Here is a 27,600-nt window from a genome sequence, read left to right as displayed (position 1 = left end):
TTGCTGTTAGTTTATGTTTAAGAAATATTAGTATTCTTTATATTTAAAATTAACATAGCTATACGTGTAAATATTACAAGTAAGATGTTTATAAACTATTATAATATAGTTATTATTATAGTTATTAAATAGTTATTATTATAGTAATTATTATAGTTATTATTACTCGTGTAACCTCAATAAGAAAATTTCTTAAATCATTTTAATAAAATAATTTTGATGTTTTCAAAGATTCAGAAATTTTTTCTTATTCTTTATTAAACTGTTATGTATTTTGAATTTATGTGTACCTTTGTTGTTGTTTTCGTTCCATTAATTTCCATCATATTTTTTTTTATTCTAACTTTAGACTATTTCTTTTAAAGTAAAATTTTTTATGTAACACGTTGGAATTCTCATCTTTTTCTGAACATATTTGGGTAGCATCAGTTCGAAAGATGATAACAGGACTGCGATACGGCATCTGATTTTGATCTTCATATCGTTTTTAACTGTATAATTTAATATTGCAACAGCTATCTATTTTTAAAACTTGAAAGGTTTTTTATAGATAGCTGTTAAACAAGTGATTTTAGCGGAAGCAAGGAATAATTCTTACAAGTAAAGCATCAACTTGTAAACTGTTATCTGAAAATATCTTGTATCATCATTTATCAATACAAAAAGGGTAATTTTAGTTACTAGACCTCAGTTTTTTGTGTTAAGGTCAATTCAGTGCAAGAAATTGGCGCTATGTAAAAACCTAAAACGTTGGTCAAAGTTTAAAACAAAATTCGTGCAAATTATGCACTCTCGCATGGTTGACCTGTTTATTAGAGGTGTGCAAAACTCGAAGTTTCGAGTTCGAGTTTATTCAATAATCGAACTCGAATCGAATGTGCTTAGTTAATCGAATATAATTCGAATTTCGAACCTAAAGTTGGATATTTAAAAAATTGCTGTAAAATCTATTAAAACGCTTCAAAAAATCGCTGTAAAATTATATTAAAACACTTCAAAATGGAGGACAAGAGAGTAAGGAACGTTATTTGGAATTATTTTGATAGACGGTAAATCAACGATACTATTTTTGGTTTTTGTAAAATTAGAAAATGCAGTCAAAAAATATCTTGTCCTACTTCATCTACAACTGGCTTATTTACTCACCTGAGAAGTTATCATAAGAAGGAATCAGCAGAGTGTGATAAAAAGGCACAAGAAGCAAAAAGGAAGAAATTAAAGCTGGAAAAAAACTGTCAGATAGTGTCACAGATCTGTGGGCTAAGAAAACAGCATGGACGTCTGATCACGAAAAAGCTAAAGAAATAACACGAGCTATTGGCCGCATGTTGGCTTCCGATTACCCACCGTACGATTTCTTAGAAGGGCAAGTTTTTCAGGCACTTATGAAATTGGTTGTTCCTTAGTATCATATTCCGAGCAGTACCACTTTTTCTCGCAGTATTGTACCAACTATGTATAAAAATTTGAAACGAGAAATGACTGATCGCATTACTACTGAGTTTGTTGGCATGCCATCCTATTGCTTTTCCACAGACATATGGTCTTCTCGCGCACTGGATTCCTATATATCATTTTGTTTGATATATATAACTGCTGATTTTCAAATGCGATCATATACACTGGAAAATAAACCGTTTGTGGCTATATCACATTCGGGCGAAGTATTTTAGAATCTCTTGAGAAGTCAATTGAGGATTGGTCGCTACCAAGAGCAGTACCAATATACAATGTACGTTCTTCGAGACAATGGTAGTAATATGAGAGCAGTCATGAACATGAGCTATGAAAATGAAGGCATGATTAGTATGATAGCAAAATGTAAAAAAATTGTCTCGCACTACCATCCCAGTATTCAATCATCTCAATTGCTGTATGCACAACAAAGGCAATTAAAAAAAGATGAACGTGGGCTCATAATAAGTGTATCAACGCGTTGGAATTCCGACTATTACATGATTCAACGCCTTATGGAAGAGAAAGCGCCTCTATCAGCCGAAATCGCATTAACTGGTAGGGTGGAGAATCTCACTACGAATGAATGGAAACTCGCCGAGGGTTATGTAAAGATTTTAACTCCTTTTGAACAGGCTAGCAGAGAGTTGTGTGGTGAAAGTTACCCAACGTTATCTATGAAAATACCAGCTCTGCATGGATTACACCAGAAATTGTAAGGTTTCATCAGTGATATTGCAAATAGAAGCTCTGGAATTTCACTGGCGCGGACACTTGTGGCATCTTTAGAAAGGTTTCCTTCTTTTGACGAGGTAACATAAATCATTATTTATATACTGAGACTCATTATATAAGTGTTTATTTCAGTGTTTTATCAATCTTTTTTCGACATTCACTGTCATTATCAATCACGCACTAGTTTTTAATTACCTATTTCCACATAAAGCTTTCTTTAACTTCAATTGCATTAAGAACCATGGTCATGCTTATCTAATATATTAATATCTAATTGAGTTATTTGACAGTTTCTGTAATATTTTATTAGGTTCAGCCAGATGCAGTTTGCACACTGGTAGATCCCAGGTACAAGTCACTTTACTGCAAGCAAGCTGAGAAGCTGTCGGCCAACTTATTAAAGCTTCTTGAATTACTTAATGAACTTCCGACAGTACCAGGTTCAGGACCAAAACCAGTCTAGTCTCAGCACTCAATGACGGAGTCTACACTAGAAACACAATCAACAGGCTTGTGGGAATCCCTCGATAACATGATGGCAGCAACTGCAACCAACGACAATGTTGCTGATGCTGATGTGTCAAGTATGAGTGCGCTTGATGATGATGTGAAGACATAATTGAAAGATTTTGAAATTTGGGCGCAATGGTTGTCCACTGACATGGTGGAGGCAAAATAAAAGTCGATTTTCTTGTCTTGCTAAGCTTGCTCAATCACTTCTTGCAATCCCAGCGACCAGAGTCAATTCAGAGCGTCTGCACTCGACATCTGGGAACATCGTTTCCATTAAAAGCTGCCGTCTTCTATCAGAGCTTACCTTTCTTCATAAAAATTTGTAGACTTTTAACATTAGGATAAGTATGGTTTGTTGATGATGACATTTTTCAATGAAATGAATGCACACTTTCACTTGTTTGTTTAATAATCTGGAACTCGAACTCGATCTAATTTTTTGTAATCTCGATCGAACTCGATCGAAGATAAAAAAACTAATCTCACACAGCTCTACTGTTTATACTTCAATATATAACGAACAAAACAGTATTTTTTACATACTACGTGTCATACATACAAAGTATCTGCACGCACTGAATAAAAGTGTGACAAGTATTACAAAGAAAAGTATTGCAAAAAAAAAAAATAATAAATAACAACATTTAGAATAAAGACCAATGCTCCAACTAAATTACTGGAGTAGTTTTTATGAAAATTACAACTATTATAATAAGAAATAATCTTGATTCTTCCAGAGTAATGAATGGCGTCTTTCTTTCTTATTAGAACAAAAAAGCCCCTAAAAAACATAGTTTTCGAAATTTAACAACAGAACAAACCTTTGTACTACTTAAAGTTACAAAAAGAAAATATATTCACCTCGACACAAATTAAAGATCGAATTCGCATTCTTCATCGTTAACGTTTTTACAAAAGTTACAATCGCATTCTTTACATAATTTTCGATCTTTGTCAATCTGAAGTTGCAGGACAGTGCTCAAAGTTATATGCCAAGACTTTACCAAAGCTGCTGAGTCAGAAACAAAGGCTTTTAGCGCAAATACTGCACCATGGGTTTGCTTTACTAACGGCATATAATCATCGGGTGGAGGAAATTGAATAGAACTGTGTTTTTCACCTTTTGGCAGTCGAATAAGGTAGCGCATTCCAAAGCTATCTCTTCCAATAACATCTATATGTGTACATACATACATACATACATACATACATACATACATACATACATACATACATACATACATACATACATACATACATACATACATACATACATACATACATACAGATATATATAAATATATATATATATACATATATATATATATATATATATATATATATATATATATATATATATATATATATATATATATATATATACATATATATGTGTGTATATATATATATATACACACATATATATATATATATACACATATATATGTATATATATCTGTATGTGTATGTCTGTGAACATAAAGTTTCTTAAATTTATTTTAACAATTTAATCTTTTACCACGCTCTAACCGATAGTTATTTACAACGTTTAGCATAATTCCACGTTTCGCCATAGAACGATGAACCTCCATCATTTGAAGCAAGGAGTTTGAATATGTGGCATCGTCATCAAAAAGTATAAATATTTTAGAACTTAAAACTTGCGTTTGGGACTCAGGTTCCAATTCACTTGCAAACTTCAATGCATTAAGTCCAAGTCTTAACAAAAAGGAGAAAGCGTTTTTAGAAAGTCATTTTCAGAAGTTAACTTAACAAATGGTTAACATAACAAAGTTCGGTGTGTAGTTCATCATAATCGCAGATCATCATAATCGTAGATCAATTTATTACTTTTAGGATTATCGAATTTGGTTTTCACAATAACAAAACTATTTTTATCAACTTAAATTTTTCAAAACCATTCTTTGAAAATAATTTTAAATTGTTAGATAAAAACCTATTCATTATCTTTATTAAACAAGCTTTCAACAAACTTTCAAATGAAAAATAAACTAACCTTTCATTATTATATTCACCATTGAATTGTAAATTTTGAAAAGCTTTTACAACTTCTAATGCATCCATATTTATCTCACCATTGCCAGTTTGAATATGTGGTTCTTTTCGCAAAGCTCTACCTCCAAAACCAATAACAGAGAATTGCAAAGCATACTTATGTTCGAACTCTCGTTGCAGACGCGATGCTAAAACTTCCAACTTTTTTAAACCTCTCTCAATTTCAGGAACAAGTTTTATAAGTAATGTGACATGAACAGAAAATGCTGATTGGTTAAGTTGGTTGAAACGAAGTTTTTTACTGGGTTTTCTGCATGGTTCTAAAATAAGTTGTTATTAGTAATAATAAATGTTCTTTTTCATACTTTAAAAAACCTTTTTGTAAGTAGTAATAACAAGAATAGTTCATTTACCACAAACTGAAGGATAAGAGAGAATGCTATTAGACTCTTCCTTAGCACGACTCATAAAAGAAGATGCTACAATGCAAATATCTTCAATTGAGCAAGTCATCAAAAATGCAGGCTTTACCATAAAGTTGTTATCCCAACTATAAAAATAAATTAAGGTTTGATAAACTAAATTTACACAAAATTTAATGTAAATATTAACAAAGAAAAAAAAAAAAAAATTTGAAACCTCATTTGATTAAAAGTGTTAGTACAGTTTTCTTCTTTTTCTATCCTACTTCTTATGGCTTCATTTGAGAAGATTTGAGAAGGGTCAGTCACCAAACATTTCTTACTCATTTCAAAAGCATTTAAAAATTCCAAAAGGTTTAAAGCTAGCTTTCCATTGGGCATTCGCAAATCATCTGAATAATCAACATTGTTTGTGCCAAACAGTCCTTAAGAACCAAAATCACATAAGTTAATCCAAAAAGTAGTCCTTAACAATAAAATCATACAAGTTACAAATGCAATTCTTGACAATGAAATATTTAGTAAAAAGTAAAAAACTGAAGGCTGAAAAGAATCAAACATTTAAAAAAAAAAGAAAAGGATTAAGGCATATTAATACCTAAAGTTTTATTGTGGTAGTATCCTGAGATAGTAATATTGCAAGAGAACACATTTAGAGTACAGTAAATCAATAAACCAAAAGCATTCTCAATTTTCACTAGATTTGGTTGTCGGGTCACTGATGTTGATTTTAACTGAACAGGAAGATCATTAGTACGTGCTGTTCTATATACATGAACCTAAAGAGAAAGGGTTTTTAGAAAATTTCACAGAATGTTTGAAATTATTCAGTGATGGTATAAATTTTAATTCAAAAATTTACAATAAATGATGTAATTGTGATTGCAGGCATGGTAGAATAAGTTGCAGCAATTTAGAATAAAATTAAAGAATTACTTTTTTTTTTTTATTCATTTGAATTTGCACTGATCCATCATTAAACTCAACAATAAAAGTATTTCCTTTCATGTAGATTGAGAAATGCTTCCATAAAAAATCACGAGCAAGCAAGTATATGCAGTTTTTATGGTGGAAGTCTGGCGGAAAAAAAATTGCCTTCCCATCGAATGTGATTAAACTTTTTGTGAAAAGATATGCTGTCCCTGTAAATAAAAATATTGTATTAGCATTAAGATACTATGTCTATAAAACACCATTGCAAAAAATATTGAAATTACTTGATAATGGTACAAAGACTGCTCCTTTTTTCTTTCCCAAAGCAACTCCAATGAATTTGATAGAAAATGTCTCCAATTGACTTAGTGGCTTTATGACAATAGCTTTATTTACACTCAAAGCAATGCGCATTAATTGTCTTTGATATGTTGATAAAGTCTCTTGGACTATCAACTCAGGTCTTTGATTAATGTAAGGATATATAACATCATAGTAATACAGTATTGCTTCTGTTTGCCTTTTGATAATTATGCCACTTTTATCAATATAGTTTTTAATCATTGGTTCTAGCTGACTTTCAACAAACATTTGCAGAGTTTTAAAATTAAGGAACTCTTTATTAATGTTCTCTATTCTTTCAGGAATTAAATTTAAAATCTATAAAAGGCAGAAATAATTTTTAAAAAATATAGACAAAAAAATGAAATTCTTCATTATTCAAACAGTATATTTTTAACTAGGAGCATCTAGCATAAATTAAGAATTACCTTACCTTAGACTTTTCATATTCTTTATAGATTGCACATGTAGCCATTAATTGACTGTATACACCAGGTAGTTGCCAAATGAGAGAATAGCTATCGTTGCTTTGTATAAAAAATTGACTTATATTCCTTTTGAACTGGCATATATTGTCATCAAGATTTCTAGCAATATAAACTATTTGGGGATATATCAACTGGTTTGTGAATTGTTGTGTGTCCATCAGTAAATACTCAAAAGACTTCCTCATTATCTGCAAATCTTTATCCACATCGCTTAATTTTCCTTTTAGGTTTGTCAAAAAAGGATATTCTTGGTTGATTGTTATATTATTCTTTGTGCCATGAGCAAACTGCTTTTGTATGAACTTTTGATTCTTCAAATTTCTTGTCATATTTGATAACTTTTCAAGTCTTTGTTTGAAGTTATCCCTAATCTTTTTGTTTAAAAAGTTTTTTTCGTTTAAAGAATTTAACTCTTTTTCTAATAATATATTGTATTGTGATAAATTTGAAAAGTCATTGATTAATTTATTCAAACTATTTTTAAGGCTTCTAATAACCTCTTCCGAGATACCATTTTGTTTAGCCATAATGTTTGCAATCATTGAATGAGTTTTTCGAAGTTTACCTTCAAGTTTATGTAAATACTGAATGTTTTCAGCACTATGTTTTTTAACATTTTTAGACAGTTCTTTAAAAGTAACTTTTGGTAAATTTTTCATGTAGCTTAAAGGGTTTGCTACAAACGGTTGTTTTGCAAATGGAGTTTTTATTTCATCTAATGTTTTAAAAATTAAAACAGTTGTGTTCATGATGTAGCTTTTGGTTGATTTTATGGTAAATGGAATTTTTTCTCTAAGAAAATCTTCCAACCTGCCAGAAGATATCCTCAAACCTAAATGCTGCAACTGTGAAGTAAAAAAATCCAAATTCTCTAAAGATTGCGGATAAAGTTGGAGAACTTTGAGACTTTTTAATGAAGAAACCAAATGAGAGGTTGACATCAAAGTAATATTATGCAAAATCGATTTTGATTTAAGATTAGCAAGCCATGTAGGTGCAAACATTATATCGCCCTAAATAACAGTAACTGATACAAATAAACGTTTTATATTTCATAAGTTATAAACAATTAACAAAAAAAAATTAAATAAAAACATTTAAATAATTTATAACTCAGCAAAAATTAAATTTTAAAAAATTATTAAAGATGATCAACAATCTTGAAGTTTTTGTTAATTAAATTACACAAGACATGGTGCTCAATGGGATATAAGCAATATATATTTACATATTTGACACAAGCTCAAAGAGATCCTCAACCAATCAGGTGATCTGCTTTCAGACTCTACCTTTTATTAAAATATATAGCATTTCTGCAATATATTTTATAAAATATTTGGTATTTTCTAAATTTTATTAAAATATATAGTGTTGGGGCTAACCTCAGTTTAAATCTTTCATCACAATATGCCTTAAAACTAAATGTCTCAAAGGCAATTTTGTCAATTTACTTTTAAGACAAACCAATTTTAAATACTAATACCTTATTATTTCTTACTTAAAATTTTAATGTTGTTAATTCTCCAAGGGGTCACCTTACACCATCATGATTATCAACAATATGTAATTAGTGTGTTATGGTTATGAAAATTATGATGAAGTATTTCTTTTAATTGAAAATTATTATTTAAAGCATAATTAAAAATTTATTTTTAATATATTTCTGATAAAAAAAAATATAAAAAAAAAGATAGAAAAACCAAACCACTTTAAGAGCATTTGATGCTTCAGCTTTGGCTTCATCAAATGATTTTAAGACAACATTTTCTACATGATTTATGAGATTATCTAAAAAGTTCTCATCTTTCTTTAATCTAATGATTACACCAAAAACTTGCACAATTTCACAATCAGATGAGTTTGGTTTTATCCATCCATTGACAGTTTTATCACTAACAACATGAAATTGAGGTATAGTGTTATTGTTTTCAACAATCAGCTTCTTTAGTATTTTTGAGCATACAGGATCTTGGTTTTGAATAATGTGCCAAATTTCTGGATTATAATCTTTGATTAAGGAAAATAACCCATCAATGCCTGGTACTAGTAACTCAATCATAAATCTCATGTATTTATTATGCTTTTGATTTTTCAAACCACCTTTAAGATACTGAAAACCAGTATGCACTTTTTGTTTCCCAGCTTCTATTTGTTTGAGATACACTAATAATGATGATTGCCAAATATCAGAGGTTATTTTAAAATATTGGATTAATCTTGGAAGATAGTCATAAATAATTAAGTCAATTCTTTTATCTCCAAATTCAATCTCACCCACTTCTTGAAGTAGCATACTGATATAACTAACCATTGCTGAGTATGTAAAATTTTTCAACTGGTTCATATTAATTTGTTTGAAGCTGTCAATAAAAATGTTGATATCTGAATGATTCACAGATTGTATGTTGAAAACAATATTATCTATAGTGCTTGTTAAAGAGTAATTTACAGTAAACTTGAATGCTTCATCTAAAAGATACTGCTCCAATCTATTAAGTAACTTATTGATATAAACAAAATTTTCTTTACTAGCAACATTACCTTCCCATAGAGATTGATAAAGTTTATAGTAGTCAATTTCATTTTTTTTCACAAAATTCTGTACAAAAGGATTTGTTTCTGTCTCTGAGAACTGCCCAATTAATCTTATAAGAAACAGAAGTTTTTCATTTACATTGCTCATGAAACTAAAATCAAAATGAACAAGAATTATAAATTTATTTATTGAATATACTCAAGAAATATTTATAAAGTTTACTAAGTTAATTAAGATTTATTATAAAAATATATTTTAAAAAAGAATTATAATGCTTACCTTGTTAATTTTTTTGACCCAGTTTCATCATCAAACATTACTTTTGAAAGAAAATCTTTTAAAATTATATTTAGGTCCTCGTAAAGATAACTAAACAGCTTATTTTCAACAAACAAGCTAAGTTCCTGGTGAACATGTGCAACAACCTTTAGAATTTCAAGAGTTGCATTTTTTGAAAGCTTTTGAACTTGAATGTCATTTAAGTGATTTTCAACTTTATTGATAAAATCTGTAAGTCTACTATTCCAGCTTGAAGAAACTGTTTCTTTGAGGAATGCTTTTAATCTTTTATGATAAAGCAAGCTCATTAGTTTGATTTTATTGGGAATATCTGGCTCCTCCAGCAATAACTCCATGATCAATTCATTGACTTTTAAAATGGATTGTTCATCTTTTAAAGCATGTTTATTTTTTATCAGTACCATTTTAGAAACCTTTTGCAGCTTCTGTGTAAGTGAAAAACCACTTGAAAAAATAAAACTTACATTATGCAAATATTCACTTTCATTCTTTAACACGAAACTGAGAAGTTCTACAACTAATGTGCTATTCAGTTGATCAATCATTTGTAAAATTATCTTAGGTGAATAAGGTGCTGTAACTAAAGATAAAATATCTTTGTATTGATCTAGCTGCTGGTTCTTTTGTACATAATTAAAAACAATATCCAGTAAGTCTTTAGGAATTGCATATTTTGACAATGCATTCTTAAACTTTTCAAGCAAGATTGAATTATTACGACTTTTTAAATACTCCAGAAATATGAATCTATTACTTTCATTTAAACTACCCTTACTAACAACAATACTGCAGAAGTTGTATAAAAATTCATTAAGATCTTGTGAATCTAAAAGTTGATTTAAATGTGATTCTATATTTCCTGTAACATCAAACTCTTTGAGAACATACTTTAATACACTTGATGCAAATTTCACATAATCTGAATCTCCTAAAAAAGTCTTCAAAATGTTGGAGATTTCGTCAGGTAACTTACTCTGAGTAAGCATCACATTAAAGATAAGTTGATCATAATCCAGCATAACTAGCTCAAAAATTTTGGTTTGATGCAGTTGTTCAGAGAATTTTCTTAAATTATCACCCAATGTTTTTTCTGGTTGGTATTTCCAGCTTTTAAGAAGATGCACAATATTTTGAATGACCACAGAAAATTTGGTCTTCATTTCAGGAGAGAAATGTTTTGTAAGTTGTAATAGTTTTTGTTGGACATCTGGGCTTGCAAACTCAGAGTTAAATGAAGATTGTATCACATCAACAACATTCTCAATAAAAGAAGCAAACTCTGCATCCAATGAATTCAAGTTTTTTAAACTTGAATAGCTTGTGTTTGTTGATGATGTGATGATTCCTTTAAGTAAAGACTGCATTCCTGAAAACAAGTTATTCACTGTTTTGTTACTAATGGTGGTAAGTTGATCAACTTTAACGAAATCTGTTGCTTCACTTGAATTGGGAATATAAAGTAATTTTAAAATAAAATCTGCTAATACATCTTGAGTCAGAACATCTTTTATATACTTTTTGTGCACATCTTCACCATTGCATTCTAAACTTGTTAAATATGTAAGTGCAGTATTTTTTAAGCTGTCAACAATTTCAGCTTTTTTTTGTTTGAATTTAAGTTTGTTGACTACATTTAATGCAATCTCTTCAAAAATGCTGGACAACAAAATATTTACATTTTCCATATCATCATCATATTGAGAAAGTATCTTATCAATCAAATAATTTTCTTTCATTAATTTGAAGTGCAAAAAATTATCTGGTTGAATTCGAAAAAAGGCTAAAGGTTGAAAACTGGAAGATTCATTGGGTTTTATTTTTACAAAGTTGTCTTTCAGACTAACTTCAAAAGATAAAATTCCATGTGGTAGCATCTTTAATTCAATATTCTTTAATTTCTCATTTTCCCATAGAAAAGTAACAGCATCATAAGACTGAACAATAGCATCAGAGGATTTAGTTTTCTGATCTATGTTGAAAAAGCATATTTACTAGGATTATTAGAAAATAGGCTAACAAAACAACAAAAGTAAACACATGAAAATTATATTCTCCATCTTTAATCACCTACCAGGAAAATTTTCATGAAACATTTCATGAAACATTTCATGAAACATTTCATGAAACATTTCATGAAACATTTCATGAAACATTTTATGAAACATTTCATGAAACATTTCATGAAACATTTCATGAAACATTTCATGAAACATTTCATGAAACATTTCATGAAACATTTCATGAAACATTTCATGAAACATTTCATGAAACATTTCATGAAACATTTCATGAAACATTTCATGAAACATTTCATGAAACATTTCATGAAACATTTCATGAAACATTTCATGAAACATTTCATGAAACATTTCATGAAACATTTCATGAAACATTTCATGAAACATTTCATGAAACATTTCATGAAACATTTCATGAAACATTTCATGAAACATTTCATGAAACATTTCATGAAACATTTCATGAAACATTTCATGAAACATTTCATGAAACATTTCATGAAACATTTCATGAAACATTTCATGAAACATTTCATGAAACATTTCATGAAACATTTCATGAAACATTTCATGAAACATTTCATGAAACATTTCATGAAACATTTCATGAAACATTTCATGAAACATTTCATGAAACATTTCATGAAACATTTCATGAAACATTTCATGAAACATTTCTGAAATTTTATGAAATATTCAAGAAATTTCTATTTTTTATCTCTGAGTACAGAGTCATTTCAAAGTAATTTTTTTACAGCATAGATTAATACAAGAGTATGAGTAATACCTGAAACTTCTATCTGTTTGAATATTGCATCTTTGAACAATTGGAAACTTAAACTAGTTGTATTTTTTTCTAACTCATAAGAGATGTTGTAGTTCGAGTGACCAGCTTGAATTGATAATACAAAAATGTTTTTTAAATCAAGGTTGCTAGTCTTTTGATAAATACACTTCTATAAATGAAAATAACTCAATAATTGAATGTAGAAAATACAAAATTAACAAACAATAAAAAAAAAATGAAAATTTTTATTTATGAAAATTCTTAAAAAAATGTCAAAAAAAAACAACAACGAAACAAAAACATAATCTCCATAAATATCTTCATTAAGTTAAACAATGAATATTATAGTGATACTTTATGGGCAGCAGCACTTTCAATTTTTTTATGTTGCATACAGATCATTAAAAAAACTAAATATTTAAATTACAGCGTTGTAGACAGTCTTGAGATTTTCAGGATTTACATAAGAGATTGCAGCTGATGCATGCTCATGAAGATCTGTCAAACTTTTTGATATTGATAAGTGCAGACCAAAAAGAGAAGCAGAACACTCAAGTCTCTGTTTACTTTTGTTCATGCTTACATGTGCATGATTAAATAGACTCATCAATGTTGTAGAAGATGATGATGAAGATGATTCACTTCTTGAATGATTAAATGAAACAACATCTGTCCAAGTTCCAACTAAAAAACAATTAAGACCAACTGAAAAGCAATTCAATAACGCATTTTTTTAATTTACATAAATAAAACCATCAAGTTAAAAATAAAATAAAATGGTCATTGTGAAACAGTAAAATTTTTATAAGCAAAATTTCTTTGACTTTTTAACAAACCTCTTGATAATGCATTTATATTTATGCTCTTTGAAAACTCTTCTGTGTGTGAACTCAAACAATATCCAAAATTCTTGTTTAAGAATACTCCATCAATACAAAGCTCTTGCAATGACGAAGAATTTTTTAACTTCAAATTTACTTTGGCAAATGAATTTTTTATAAAAGCATCAACAGATATATTAATACCATCAAAATATTTTTCAATATTAGTGGCAACTTTAAACAGCCTTTTATCTGCAACAAACATATCTGAATTAAATATTGTGCTGTTCCAAGAAAGATTATTTTTCAGAGCCACTTTTGATATATTCATAAGACTTGATATGAAATTTATGTTATCTATTGTAGCCAAGTTTGCCTTCCAAGATATTGGGTTTTCATTCACTTTTGCATCCAGCTAAAATATGCATTTAATTATAACATTAAATCTTAAATAATTTTACAAAAATGAGTAAAATCAAAGCTACATATATACAGCATCAAAATAGTATTTCACCCTCCCCAGAACAACCATTATTGACTGAACAAAAACTTCATGAGAGAAAGTTGCAAACAATATTTAGACGAAAATCAACTGGATGTTTAGATGAAAATAGTAATCCAATAGATATTAAGATGTTAACAACTGAAAGAAAATATTCTTGAAAATGTCATTGACCATTGAGAGATTGATAGTGTATTATTTTTTGGTGCTATCAAACAACTTCTACTACTGTCTTATAGAAGTGCCTGTAAGATGCAAAGAAACACTGCTATTTATAACAGTATACTGTTGTCTTATAGAAGTGCCTGTAAGATGCCAAGAAACACTGCTATTCATAATAGTATACTATTGTTTTATAGAAGCAGCTGAAAGATGCCAAGAAACACCGCCTATCCATAATAGAATGATGCATTTTACATGATAGTTAATTTCAGAGAGTTGGTCATCTGATTGATCATAAATCTTAAATGAGATTTAAATTTATTTCATGTTCACTAAAAGAACATTGTTGATCACAGTGATATGATTATGCTTACTTAGTTTATTGAGAACACATAAATACAAGCAAAAAAAGTTTCGCTTAACTCAGGATCACTTTTTTTAGTCATGCACAGTTGAGTTCCTATGGCAAAGACCTGTTTTGCAGTAAAAACATAAATATTTCTTATATTTATGATTGCAGTACAAAAAAATAGATATTTCACATATTTATGTTCTGTAACACAATGATTTTTCTGGCTTTTATTGATTAATTTGTTGTAGACCCTAATTTTGGTTTTTAAAGAATTGAAATAAACAATTGGAAAAAATATTTCACAATGGTTTCCAATAAACAAGTATCAAACAAAATGTAAATAAATGACAACAAATAAAAATAATTTTACAGAATACTTAATTAATTTTTGGATTTAACTTTGAATGTTAATACAAACTTTATAAACGATGCTTCTTTATGACACTAACATTGGTGTTACTATAAAACACATCATAAATACCATGCTTAGCCAAGACTTTGCTTTCTTAATATTTTATACAAAATTTAAAGAACTTACTGTAATAACTTTGTCTCCAGGGATCCAAACACCTATTGCTGCTACATGCTGGTTAAATGGTTGCGCATGTACACTACCTTCAACTTTGTAGTTAGCAATATCAATCTTACCTGACCCTTTGACTTTTATATTACTTCCATGCGTTATGTTAATTTCCCCAACCAGATATGGAAGAGAAGGGCTGAAGTATCCAGAGAAATGTGAGTTTGTAGTGGGGTGTGACAAAACTAAGGTAAGAACTTGGGGATTATACTGAATTTTGAAATCAATAGAAATCACATTGCTAGGTGAGTATTCTGTTTTTGTACCAATAGCCCAAAAGTCATAATTGCTTTTGTAAAATGCTGAGTGCTTCATATAATAATCTCCAATATAAAAATTTATAATTTCACCAATGACTTTGTTCAATGTAGATTGATCACTTTGATTATAATATTGCATGAACAGTGTAAATGGTGTGTTTGTAATGTTGCAATTGATTATAGTTTCCAACTCATTCGTAATATTATTAAATCTAAGAATAATTTTGAAAATTGTTAAAAGAATTATTGATAACTTTAAAACTTTAAACTTTATAACTTCATAAATTATTAACTTAATAACTTCAGACTGAAAATATAAAACTACAAAGCATACTTGTAGTTTAAAATTATTCCTTTGCGTTTTTCTCCATATGATAACGCAACTACACCATAATCTGATTCACTTTTTAAACCAAGACTCATTACGTATGTTCTATCAATTGAAGTACCTGGTGTGCTTATAGTTAAGTCATACAAATCATCATGCTTCATGAAATTAAATCTATACTTCTCCAATAAAAGATCTTTAGGATAGTTTCTCACACCTAACTGGAATGGACCAGTCAAAGGGAAATATGGCATTGATTGATTATAATAGCCATTTGGAAAAGAAAAAGTTGCACAAGAATCAGATCCAAATAATTGTGAACTGCTGACAATATCATCAAGACAAATGTCAATCTAGACAGAATCAGTGAATTAGTAAAGATAATAGTTATTGTGCAAAGAACATTATACTTCTTTCATTGCTAAATTCCTTACTGATGATCTTTTTTCTACACCCTTCATAATTTCTTCTTTTCCAGTGAGAACATGAAATATATTATAACTAAATTTTATAAAAACAACATATTTAAGCATTCTAAAAGAATTTTTTGTTTATAACTTTAGTAAACAGTAAACAAGTTTTTAAAAAAGTATTCGATTATTTAATTGAAAAGGTTTTTTTGAAAATGACTAAGATCAAGATCCATATTGTAACTTTTATGAAATTAATATGAAAAAATTACCTGACATTAAATAAGTCATTGATTTGTTTTTCTGCATCTAAATCAACTTTCAATGATTTTCCTTCAACATAGTCAGCATTGGCACTAATTTTTTTTGCAGCATGTAAGTTCATTTTAAATGATGTACCTATTTCTCCAACACCAAAACACTCAACATTTAATTTAGCTGAAACATGGGTTGATACACTAAATAAAAAAAATACTCCACATTAGCTTAAACTTGGCTAACCATGTGTCAATTTCAATTTCCAAACTGTTGAACAACATAGCTTTTGAAGATAATATAACATTAAAAAATTTGAACCTGGGGTTTAAAAAAACTTGAAGAGCAGCAGATTTAACACCAAACAAAATATTTTTAGTTGATACTTTCACTCTCAAATCCAGTGTAACCACAGATGAACCATTTATACCTATTTTCAGTGGTAATCCAAGAATTGTAGGAACAGAATGTGATGCCTCAAGAAGAATCATATTTTGCTTGAATGTATTTTGTTTTCCTTTTGTGAGTTCATAGAGTTCTTTTACGATATTAAGATTATCTAACTGACCATTTAAGAATGGCATGTCATCATCATTTAATGTATGAATATCGTTGCCAAAAATCTTTATGTTTACAGAAGCATGTGGTTCGGGTTTCTTCATGTTCACCTAAATAAAGATTTTTTCAAAGCAAATAAATGACATAAACTAAACAGAAAAAGAGGATTTTGAACAAGCCTCCTGTTTTATAGAAAATTCTGAAAAAAAAAAAAAAGATAAAAAAAGAATAACTTTACACAAGTACTTTAGAATATACTCCAAAGAAAAAGGTTGTTGACAAATCTCTAGCACTAGGGCCTAAGTGATAAGAGACCAAATAAGCCTGACTCGCAATGGATTGTTTTTACACACAAAAAAAAGAATCAATAGAAGCAACTATATCAAGAAACGTTATTTGTTTTATTTCTAAATACTTTCTGTTGTTCCATGAGGAAAAACAACCGATTTCATCTCATCAAAGTATTTTCGTTTTAGACTGGTTCAAGTATGAACATAAAAATGTTTTTTTAATTGAAAAAATAAATAAGTAAAAAATCAGTACAAACACCAAAATTAAAAAAAAAAAAAAAAGCATTTTATTTTTCATTAAATCTCTTAATAGTGACTTAATAATAACCAATAGTTAAAAATGTAAGAATAAAATAGACATATAGTTATGTTTTAACTAAGAACTATCAAATATTTATCTACCAAATTGTCCATTTCTTCAAAATACGATTGTTCAACAGAACCTCTTCTTTTTCTTTGTTTTAACTCAACATCTGGTAGCTTAAAAACTTTGCCTAGATAACTGTCAGAAGAGTAACTCATTTCACCAAAATATTTTTCAAGAAGCATTTCCAAACCTTCTAATCTTGCATTTATTTCTAATGCATTCACTGAGAATCCCAGCATATGTGTTGTGATGTTGAGCCGCAATGCACGTGGAATAAAGCTCTCAGGATGATAAAGAATCATACTATCTATGGCTGCAGATGATTGAACTAAATTTAAAAAAAGACTAAAAGAAAAATGAGTAGAAAAATAATAGAGAGAAAATAGTACTTTAAAAAACCTTCATAACTTAATAAACATGAAAAAAAAAACAAAAAAAACATACAGATATTTGCTGATTTTTGAAAAACTTTAGAATACTGGTATGCTGAAGGATCAAAATCAATCAATGGATACTGTTCAAGTGTTTGTTTGAAAAGCAAGGTTAATCTATTAAAGTGAGTATAAGTAATAAAACAAGTTTAATATCAGAAAATGAATATAAACTGTGTACAAGCATAAAATATAGGTACCACAGAATAAATAAAAGGAAAAAAGTTTACTTTCTTTTTGTAGGATCCTGATTTGATGCAGAACTTTTCAGAAGTGACACAATAAGAGATTTCATTTGTCCAGACTCTTCTTGATGATTAGCTAGGTCTCTTGCAAGAATAATATCATCACGAGATGGATTTTTCATCAGTTGCATTAGTATTTCTGCTCTTTTTTCAAAATCCTCATTTTTATCAGCAAATATTTCCCTCAGACTTTCTACAACATTATTTGGAATTTTCATTTTTCTCAGGGACTGTATTGCAGCAACACTAACATTTGAATGCTTTGCATTACGAATGCAATCCATGATAAGTGGAACAGCTTTAATAGACCTCCCAATATTGCCAATGCCTTTTAATGCAAAATAGATATCATTTAGGGCTGCATTATTGGTAACCTGGCAGTTATTTCCAAGTAAACGCAGAAGATAATATTCAACATCTTCAACAACCTTTCCAATATCTCCCTAAATAAACTTTCAAATTTCAAATTCATTTTTTGTTGCAATAGGTTCAACAATAAAAAAAACAAAAGGTTCAAAGATAAAAAAAAAAAAACAAACAAAAAAAGATCACACAGATGTGTTGCATTCACCAGCCCTGTGTACACAAAGTTTAAACACCAGTGTACTTAATGCTAAAAGCATAGATGGATTTTTTGTCTGCTGATGGATTCCCTATTTAAAAAAAAATAAAAAATACTGTTAAACTATGTTTAAAAGTTTTCCTTTCACAGAAATCTGATAAATCTTTTCTGCTTAAAATTTCATTAATAGATCATCTTTTTATGCTTTTGTATTGAATTGAAATTGAAAATGGCTAAAAAACAAAATTCTTCCATTTATCCTTAAATTTAAAAACAAATATACTTTTAAAACATCACTTATTGCTTTTGATAAGAGAAAAAATTTATGTTGCATATTTTTTGTATCAATCACCAGAAATAATGTCTTTTAATGATAAATTTTTATCCTTAACTAAACTATGCATAAAAACTTACCATTAAAAGACGAATTATTTCTGGCGATGGTTCCTTTATAAAAGCAATGTATGGCATGAAGCGGTGAGCTTCTTTTTGTAACTGGACATTCTGCTGAATAGCTCCAAACAATATTGAAAGACATTCATGAGTTCCACATTGTGCTAACCCATCCAATAAAAAATTTCTAAAGGATTTGTAAATACTTTTAGTAGTTATATATATTTAGATTTGTAAATTTATGTATGTATGTATGTATGTATGTATGTATGTATGTATGTATGTATGTATGTATGTATGTATGTATGTATGTATGTATGTATGTATGTATGTATGTATGTATGTATGTATGTATGTATGTATGTATGTATGTATGTAAAAGAAAAAAATATATATGTAACTAACTATATGTAAGTAAACTATATGTATGTAAGTAAAAGAAAAAAAACTATGAAAAAATTTGTCATAAGTGCTATTACCATATAATTTATGTTTACAATAGAGGTAAATATAAATCATATGGTTATAGCACTTGAAATATATCAACTACTGTTTTTTTAAATTTAATCTAATATAAAAAACCAACACTATTTTACCTGAAGGAAGGTTTATCCATCTGAACTGATTGAAGTATAAAAGCAATATTTGTAGGATTAAGCTGTCTCAAAGATGCAACAAAATCAAAGAACTTTTCAGCAGTATCAAAGTTGCTTTCAGAGTAATGTCTTTTTGAGAGTTCTTCAAGGAGTGTACTCACTTTTACAGTGCTAGGAACTTTGAAAGGGTTATGTTGATGGTTGTGATCATATTTAATTGAAGCAACATAAAAGTCTAAAAATGATAAATGTTTTTAACAATTGACCTTTTTTTTTTCCATTTATTAATCAAAGAAGTAAAAAGAATTAAAAACCAACTTGTGTAGATATCTTCCCATAAAAAGATTTTTTTCTGAGATACCCATAAAAGTGATGACCTAAAAAAAATCCCTTTTATTATTATTTATTTTTCTTAAATAACTACTTTGTATAAAATATGAATTGATAAAATTAACCTGCTTTTAACATATGCACCAGCTTTAGATTCACTAGAAAATGCTTTTACAAGAAAAGTTTCTTCACAATGGACATCTTTGATTTCAGCTTGATTTTTAACATTTAATGCATATAAGCAATGTGAATTTGATTCCAAAATGGATGACTTAAAAAAAACTTGATCATTTTAATTTCAACATCTTTTTTTCAAAATTAATTAAATTTTTTTACAATAATTAATAATTGAAAATCAACCTGACGTTCTTCAAAACTAATAATTGAAAATCAACCTGTTTTAGTTCTTCAAAAGACTTTTCACTAAAGCTTTTTGCTCCTGCTGAGAAAGAATAAGGATTGCCAATAATATTTGAATGAGTAATTTCATGGTCAATGCATGTTTGCAGATCTTTGACCTTGTTGATGTGTAAAACATCTTCATTGAATTTCATGTCTTTGATAAGAGAATAAGTAGTTTTGCAATTTCCAGATACATCATTCTGTTTGTAATGAAATTTTAAAACTGTTAAATATTATAAAACTTATATTTTTTGTTATTTATCTATTTGAATAAGTACTACTGATCTGTTTAAATCCTTGGTTAAATAAAGTTAAAAAACAAATTTTAAAAAAAACACCTACAACAATGCTAACTTCATCCTTGATAACTTGTTTGACTTGGAGCATACTAAGAATCCCACGTTGTATATTTAACACATCTGGCTGTGTTGACTCTACTGATGGTTGAATCTTAGTAACAGTGCCATCACTCATGTAGAAAAGGAGAGGATGTTTAGTGAGACGATTACTTAGATCAAAAGCTGGAAGTATTTCAAATTTATCAACTTCGCCAAATGATTGGTAGAATACAACTTTTGAGAGCTGTAAAAATTATATATGTGTTAAATTTTGAAACAAGAAAATAACTTGTGGTTTATATTAGTATTGGTTTAAATCAGAGTTTTACATTATTTTGCCTATGTAAGTTGAAATCAAACTTTAGTAATCATTCCATGAAATGAAGTCAAAAATCTATTTATGAGGTAAAAGAAAATAATACAAACAACTAACTTGTAAGTAAAATTTGCATTTATTCCAGTTTGAAATGATCACATCTGCCTCAATTTTCATTTTTGTCAAATTGTTTGTTGTACCTGCAATCCCATTTTCAACAACACCAATAAAATGAAACAACTGCTTTTGATTTCTTGCGAAATGGTTTTCTATACATACACAAAAGAATACATTAGCTTTTCATTGGTTAAAAAAAAAAAACGAAAAAAAAAACAAGCATTTAGGGATTGCAGAATGTAAAATAATATTTCCTGGAGTATACAATAGCTTATAGTATCAATTATTCTGCCTTGTATAAAATTAAAGAAACCAACATGAATAATAATATAATGTTAGCAAATGTTACAATGCAAGTTCGAGAACTAATCAAAAAAAAAAAACTGGTTTTTATCTTTAAAGACAAACATTTTATTATAAGCTAAGAATAAAAATTTTTGGGAAAATTTTTCATTCAAAAAGACAACATTTGAAAGAACTCACTGCATAGCTCTTCGTTAGCTGAAACTAAAAAGAGAAAAAATAATGAGATATTGAAAAAAAAAAAAAAAACACCAATTTTTATAGTATAGATATACTATAAAATATAACTTATAAATTACTCTGAGCCAACTGATGTACAAATTTAAAAATATATATATGATTTGTTTAGTCTTAGGATGTTAAAAAAGGGATGAAAAGCGTTATTTTAAAACAAAATATCAAAATATAAATTCAAGTATTTAATAGATATAGAATAACATACTTCAGTATTTCTCGCAATTTAAATCTTAGCCAAAAAAAAAAAATGAAAAAGAAAAGGTTTTTAACTTTTGAGACAAATAGGGTCACTAAATTTTCTAATCATTTTTTAAAAATAGTCAGAAAATAATCAAAAACTGAATAAAAAAGCATTTAGACATTTTCATGCAAAAAAAAAAAAAAAAAAAAAGAAATATTGTATTTAATCAAAAAATATTTTAGATTTGTAATTAGGAGATGGACGGCATAAAGTATGGTTCAATTTTATCATTTGTTAACCACAAAACTTATACAAAATTAACTTTTACTGTAGTAAAAGTCCACCTGATATTCATATTATTTATAAACGGAGTTAATTTATAAAAAAGGGCATACCATAGTTTAATAGAAGTTCTTAAACTTTGTATAAGGAACCTTTTCAATATCACAATTTTTAAATGTCCATGCGACAAAACATGTTTGCCAGGCAACCGGTATGTTAAACAGTTTTTGTAAGAGTTTTTGTAAGTCATGGCATGCTTTTTGTTTTATCAAAATAAATTTTTAACAAACTTATTACCAAACTTAGTTATCGAAAGGGACTTAAAATTTTATTTTCAAAATTAAGAATGGGTCAAGCCAATGGGTATCACATGAGGTTTTCTGGTTATAAACAGTGCTCTTAGTATACAGGGTGCATCAGCGTAATGTCATCATTTCTTTGTTACATTAATTTTTTTTACTTTTTGCAGATAATTAAAAATGACAGATAATAAACTAACACGAGAAATGAAAAGACATGCTGTAAATGTAGCATTAAAGGCAGAGCATAGCGATTTACAAATCGCACAATTTCTTTAAGTCACCCGATCTTTTGTTTTTAAAGTTCGTAAGGAGTTGGAAGAAAATGATGGTGATTGTATTCAAGTTGCTAAAAGTAAAAAGCACGAGCAACGGTCAGGAACGACTAAAACACCTGAACTTATTCATCAAGTTCAGAATATCGTTGACAAGAGCCCCCAAAAGTCAATTTGGTCCATCGCAAAAGACCTGGGTGTTTCACAAGCCAAGATTCAAAGGACTTCTCATGAAAATCTTCGTTATAAGTCTTATGTGATGAGGAGAGACCAGTTTATGTCCGAGACCACCAAAGCGAATCGTTTGATAAGGTCCAAGAGGTTGTTAAACAAACTGAAACATCCTGCTGAGCAAGGCATGATTTGGTTTTTTTCAGATAAAAAAAACTTTGTTTTAGATCAAAAAGTAAACAGAAGAAATGACAAATGGCTGCGTGATGAACCTTGCAAAATTCCAACAGTCATGCACACAAAATTTCTTGCAACTGTTATGGTTTGGGGATTGTTAGCAACGAAGAACATGTGATGCCACCACACTTCTTTCCGCAAGGACAAAATAAACATCCCCACAACACCAAAGATTCTCTGAAAGAATCCATTGTCCGAGTAATGGACAATATAGATAAGGGCCATCTCAAGCGCGCTTGCAGTCGGTTTAGGTCTCGAATCGAAGCTGTTAATGAAGTAGAGGGGGATTTCATTGAATGAAATTGTTAAACAATAGTTTATCTTATATTATTTATATAACTGATTTTTATTAAAAATATTTTCTGTTAGACTTTTTAACATTTATAAAAAATTAAAAATATGTTATATAGCTGATATAGCTGACGCACCCTGTAGTATCAACCTAGGACATCGTCCAATAGAAAAAACCAAGAGGGTCGGCTATAGTAACACGTTTTTTTTAATATAAAAAACGTGTTTACTAGAAGCTTAAAAACTATTAGTACAAAGTACTAAGTTACTTTTCAATAAGAAACTTTTTTATTAAGAGTTTGAGGAATATTTCCTCATTTGTGTTCTGTTCAGGCGCAAATCTGAGGATTTATATTGTATCTGAGGATTGAATGATGTTTGGTGAAATTCAAATAAATTTAGTTGACTAACTGTAAAACATTTTATCTTAATTGTTAACATTTTTTTTAAAAATGTATTTTATTTACTTTTTCTCTCTTTTGATCTTAAGAGACTCTCAAGAAACTTTTAGTACTGGAGTTCTAAAAGGGTAAAAGGGTACCCTTAAATAAGAAACTTTCTAGTGCTATCCCGATGCAGCCTCTAATATAATAGGAGCAGGTAAGGAACAGGTAAGAAGCTATAACTAATACTTTTTTTTCAACTCTGTCTTTTTCAACAGTGTTTTCTAACTCTTTCGTTTGCATCAAATATAACATGTGTCGGACGTGTACTATTTGGTCGAGTATGATAATGTAAAATGATTCTCAACTTTGTCTATGGTATGCCGAATAGTGGGTTTGGTGATTATGCTGACTATAAATTGGTCAAAGCACACTAGGCGAAAGGTATTAGGCGAAAGGAAGCCGGCAAACAAATTGTATCACGGCTGTTTACATTCATGCTCAGTCATGCGTTTCATACGTTACACTATATTTAGATTCATGGCTCAGGACAAAACAAAATCTCCTACTTTTTAAAATCATTTTTAGCAAAGAAAACAGAGTTTTTTTTAAAAAAAGTGATTGTTCCGGGGCACTTTCAAAATAAAAAAGTAAATGGAGATGGTAAAAAGTTATTTTTGGGCAGATGCTAGATTTGTTTTTGGGCTGGTGCTAAATGAATTATTTATGATACGTAGAAGCCGGTAATTATCCAGTATTAATAATATTTGTAAGAACCTGAAACTTTTAAAGCCATTAGGCCATCAGTAATCTTAGACTTAAATTGTTAAATTGAAATATGATTTTTTTCATTCCTTTTGGTTGTTTTTTTTATAACGTAATTGGTTAAATTTTTTTATGTTTTTTTTTTTTTTTTTTTTTCTTTTTTTCTTTTTACCATCCATTTATCAGCATTACTGTTTATTAAAAAATAAGGTCTTGATCGTCTGGATCACAGACAAAAATTTTGCAACCCAAAGGAAATTTTTTGCAATCCAAACGGAGAAAAGGTTATAAGTCCTTTATATTGTATTTTTGAAGGAATTCTCGAAAACAGATTTGTGTAATGTGTTGATATATAAAAATGTGTGACTTTTTTATTATTCAAATTCATAGAAAATAAAAGTCACACATTTTTATATTTCAACAAATTACACAAATCTGTTTTCGAGAAATAAAACTGGTGAGAAATTTGTTTCGCTTTTGAACAATCGAAGAAATATGACGTAAATATGACGTAAATTAAGAAACTTTTCTTTTTTAAGAAATTATTTTAAAAATTTTAAAAATTTAATTTAAGAAATATGACGTAATTGTCGTTTGTGTTTATAAAAAAAACTTTTTTATTTTGAGGAAAAGTGGTTTTTATATTATTAAAAATCGTTTTTAGCAAAAATAACTTCTAATGTTAAATAAATTAAATCTAGATTATTGTATAAGCGAAATGTTAAATTTAAGCAGTTACCGAATTTTTTTCCTTTAATTTCGTTCTTTCTGTAAAAAATAGCAAGATTTTTAAGGTTTTTTTTTTTTTTCGAATTTTTTTTAAAAAAAAACGCGCGTTTTCATTGATTATTTGTTCGCATCCTTTAAAACAAAGAATAAGATAGAAAGAATTTATTTAAACGATTTGTGTTAAGTGGGTAATTTTCAAATAAATCATAAATTTGCATTTATTCTAGACAATGTTTCTAAAATGTGAGAGCCTCTTGCGCATTACAAAACTGACTTAATTCTAGAATTATTAATTTCCTCTTTGTGATATCACAAATGTCAGCGTGAATGGTCAAAGACCGCCGAAATTAAACCAATTGTCTAGGAAAAAAAGTGCAAAGACTAGAAGAAAAAAGAGCAAAAATTAAGAGGAAAAACGTGAAAACAAAAGCGAACATATCTTTCGGACGTTATACTTCTAGATTTTGAACAATGGGCTCATCTAAACGGAGAAAAAAAGGTGGTGGAGGAAACTTGTTGATCGCATCTCAGTCATCAACAAAGTGAATTTCATCTTAACTACTATTTCGAGTGGAAAATAGTTACGATTCACTTGAAAAACCAAGAATCATTTGATCAACAATTAGAAAAACAGATCGTAAATGAAACCATGCGGTGCAAAGATATCTCCCAACCCATTTTTGACGTCACACTTTCACTAGCTATAAGAAATTTAACATTCAGGGGTGAGAATATTCTTTATAAAGTTTTAATTCATAATGATTTTGGAAGATATTTCAGTATTTTTTGCTTACAACTATATCAGGTTCCACTCAAAAGTTGTATCAAGGTGGGCAAAAAAAGTGTTAAAAGTGGAACAAGTTCTTTACAGAAACCAAGAAAATGTTAATGACGATGCCCACCCTGGTTGCTCTAGTACGTCCACATTCGATGAAAACATTGAAGCAGTGAGTAAAATTGTTATGAAGAATCGTCGAATCACTATTTGAGAAGTTGCTGAGGATGTCGGCATATTGATTGGCTTATGCAAAGCAATTTTTTTGTATGTTTTGGGCATGAAATTTGTGGTACTCAAGTTTGTTCCGAAATTGCAAGACTTTGACCAAAAGAACCGTTGCTTAGGAGCCGTTGCATAACGTCAATTCAGATTTGCTCAAAAGGGTCATAACTGGTGACAAAACGTGGGCGTAAGGTTATGACGTTGAAACCAAATCATTCCAATGGAGGCGACCAGGTTTCCAAAAAAAGCACCTCATGCTCGGTCAAATGTAAAAGTTTTGCTCACTGTTTTCGAACAAAATGCCTGGATTTGTGGCAAAATATTCATGGAACATCGTTGCTTGTTCGTGATTTTTTAACGTAAAGCAACACCGTAATCATGCCTCAGCCATGGTATTTACCGAACACGCACACACATATATATGTATATACAAACCTTACAAATGAGTTTCGTGAGCTGAATGCAATATTTACCAGCGGTTTCAGTATTTGTTTATTTTCTAACTGTCGTTTTATAATTTAATCTAATTTTTTTTAAGAATCTTACCTTGTGTGACAATACAGACACCAACCAATATAAGGAAAGGTAGCAACATCACTGAATATAATCAAATTACTTAATGATTTGGTACATAAACAAAAATATGTATTTTTTATAATTTGAAGCTTTCTGACACTTTTAAAAACAAAAAATCTCGCGAATCTCCAAAGCCATAAAAGTTAAAAGTATATAATATACTTTGTTTTTTATTGGTATTAAATAGAAATGTAGACTTTACAACAAAAGTAAGGTGATATTGTTTTTACATATTTCAAAACACAGCATGTGCTCTTCATGTCAAGGAAACCGTGTAATTTGATACTTAAACTACGCACGAACTTTGAAAAAAGTGGTGCTTTAACTTTTATATAGTTAATACAGCAATATCAACAGCCAAAAAAAATTACCTCAAACATCGAACCATTTTTTACTCCCCAAATTATCACACCACTATGATTCTAATCCTACCATTTGAATTTACATCAACTTTGATCAAATAAAACAAAGCTCAGTTGCCAAAAAAATAAAGTTAAAATGAAAGAAAAAAATTAAGAACAGCAACTTATAAGAAGTTCACTTTATTTTTGACCCAGCAGTGGGAAATTGCAGGAAATTTTGAATATGTTAGGTATAGGCCCCACGATGAAAAAGTTACATTTAACCAACGACAATTGTTTTAGAATGTAGTAAATGATAAAAGTTGTTTTCATTACAAAAATTCTTAACAAATATCTGATTTAAGCATTA

The 27,600-nt window shown here is 28.9% G+C and overlaps 2 protein-coding genes and 1 long non-coding RNA gene across 4 annotated transcripts; 2 read left to right on the top strand and 1 right to left on the bottom strand.

Moving 5' to 3' along the window:
* Positions 1–347: 347 nt before the first annotated feature.
* Positions 348–3,229, top strand: LOC145202207 (E3 SUMO-protein ligase ZBED1-like). The gene is made up of 2 exons (XM_090079066.1): positions 348–2,267; positions 2,501–3,229. The coding sequence occupies exon 1, from the start codon at positions 1,731–1,733 to the stop codon at positions 2,172–2,174; it is 444 nt and encodes a 147-aa protein (XP_089935192.1). The 5' UTR covers positions 348–1,730; the 3' UTR covers positions 2,175–2,267; positions 2,501–3,229.
* LOC149891554 (uncharacterized) lies at positions 3,186–27,111 on the bottom strand. Of its 2 annotated transcripts, none has more exons than XM_090079060.1 (33): positions 26,860–27,111; positions 21,644–21,667; positions 21,161–21,312; positions 20,732–20,971; positions 20,383–20,589; positions 20,113–20,258; positions 19,976–20,034; positions 19,658–19,892; positions 19,083–19,248; positions 18,661–18,759; positions 18,092–18,549; positions 17,875–17,978; positions 17,466–17,758; positions 16,537–16,883; positions 16,233–16,418; positions 15,985–16,051; positions 15,557–15,903; positions 14,921–15,434; positions 13,382–13,781; positions 12,973–13,229; positions 12,546–12,714; positions 9,720–11,709; positions 8,610–9,591; positions 6,850–7,917; positions 6,359–6,734; positions 6,078–6,283; positions 5,740–5,920; positions 5,359–5,566; positions 5,133–5,269; positions 4,721–5,039; positions 4,223–4,422; positions 3,565–3,877; positions 3,186–3,484 (listed from the first exon to the last, which is right to left on the bottom strand). In XM_090079060.1, the coding sequence occupies exons 1-32, from the start codon at positions 26,906–26,908 to the stop codon at positions 3,576–3,578; spliced, it is 10,488 nt and encodes a 3,495-aa protein (XP_089935186.1). In that variant the 5' UTR covers positions 26,909–27,111; the 3' UTR covers positions 3,186–3,484; positions 3,565–3,575. The 2 variants fall into 2 exon arrangements, with proteins under 2 accessions (XP_089935186.1, XP_089935187.1); XM_090079061.1 differs by lacking the exon at positions 26,860–27,111 and adding an exon at positions 22,277–22,397.
* LOC149891555 (uncharacterized) lies at positions 25,151–27,079 on the top strand. Its single transcript, XR_016449883.1, has 2 exons — positions 25,151–26,038; positions 26,119–27,079. It is a non-coding gene; the product is annotated as an uncharacterized LOC149891555 (long non-coding RNA).
* Positions 27,112–27,600: the final 489 nt, after the last annotated feature.

The sequence above is a fragment of the Hydra viridissima genome, unplaced genomic scaffold, assembly GCF_058129835.1.
Source record: "Hydra viridissima isolate aposymbiotic clone 2 unplaced genomic scaffold, HvirCarnegie_v1 scaffold_2, whole genome shotgun sequence".
Lineage (NCBI taxonomy): Eukaryota > Metazoa > Cnidaria > Hydrozoa > Anthoathecata > Hydridae > Hydra > Hydra viridissima.
This window is presented reverse-complemented; position numbering and strand designations above follow the sequence as displayed.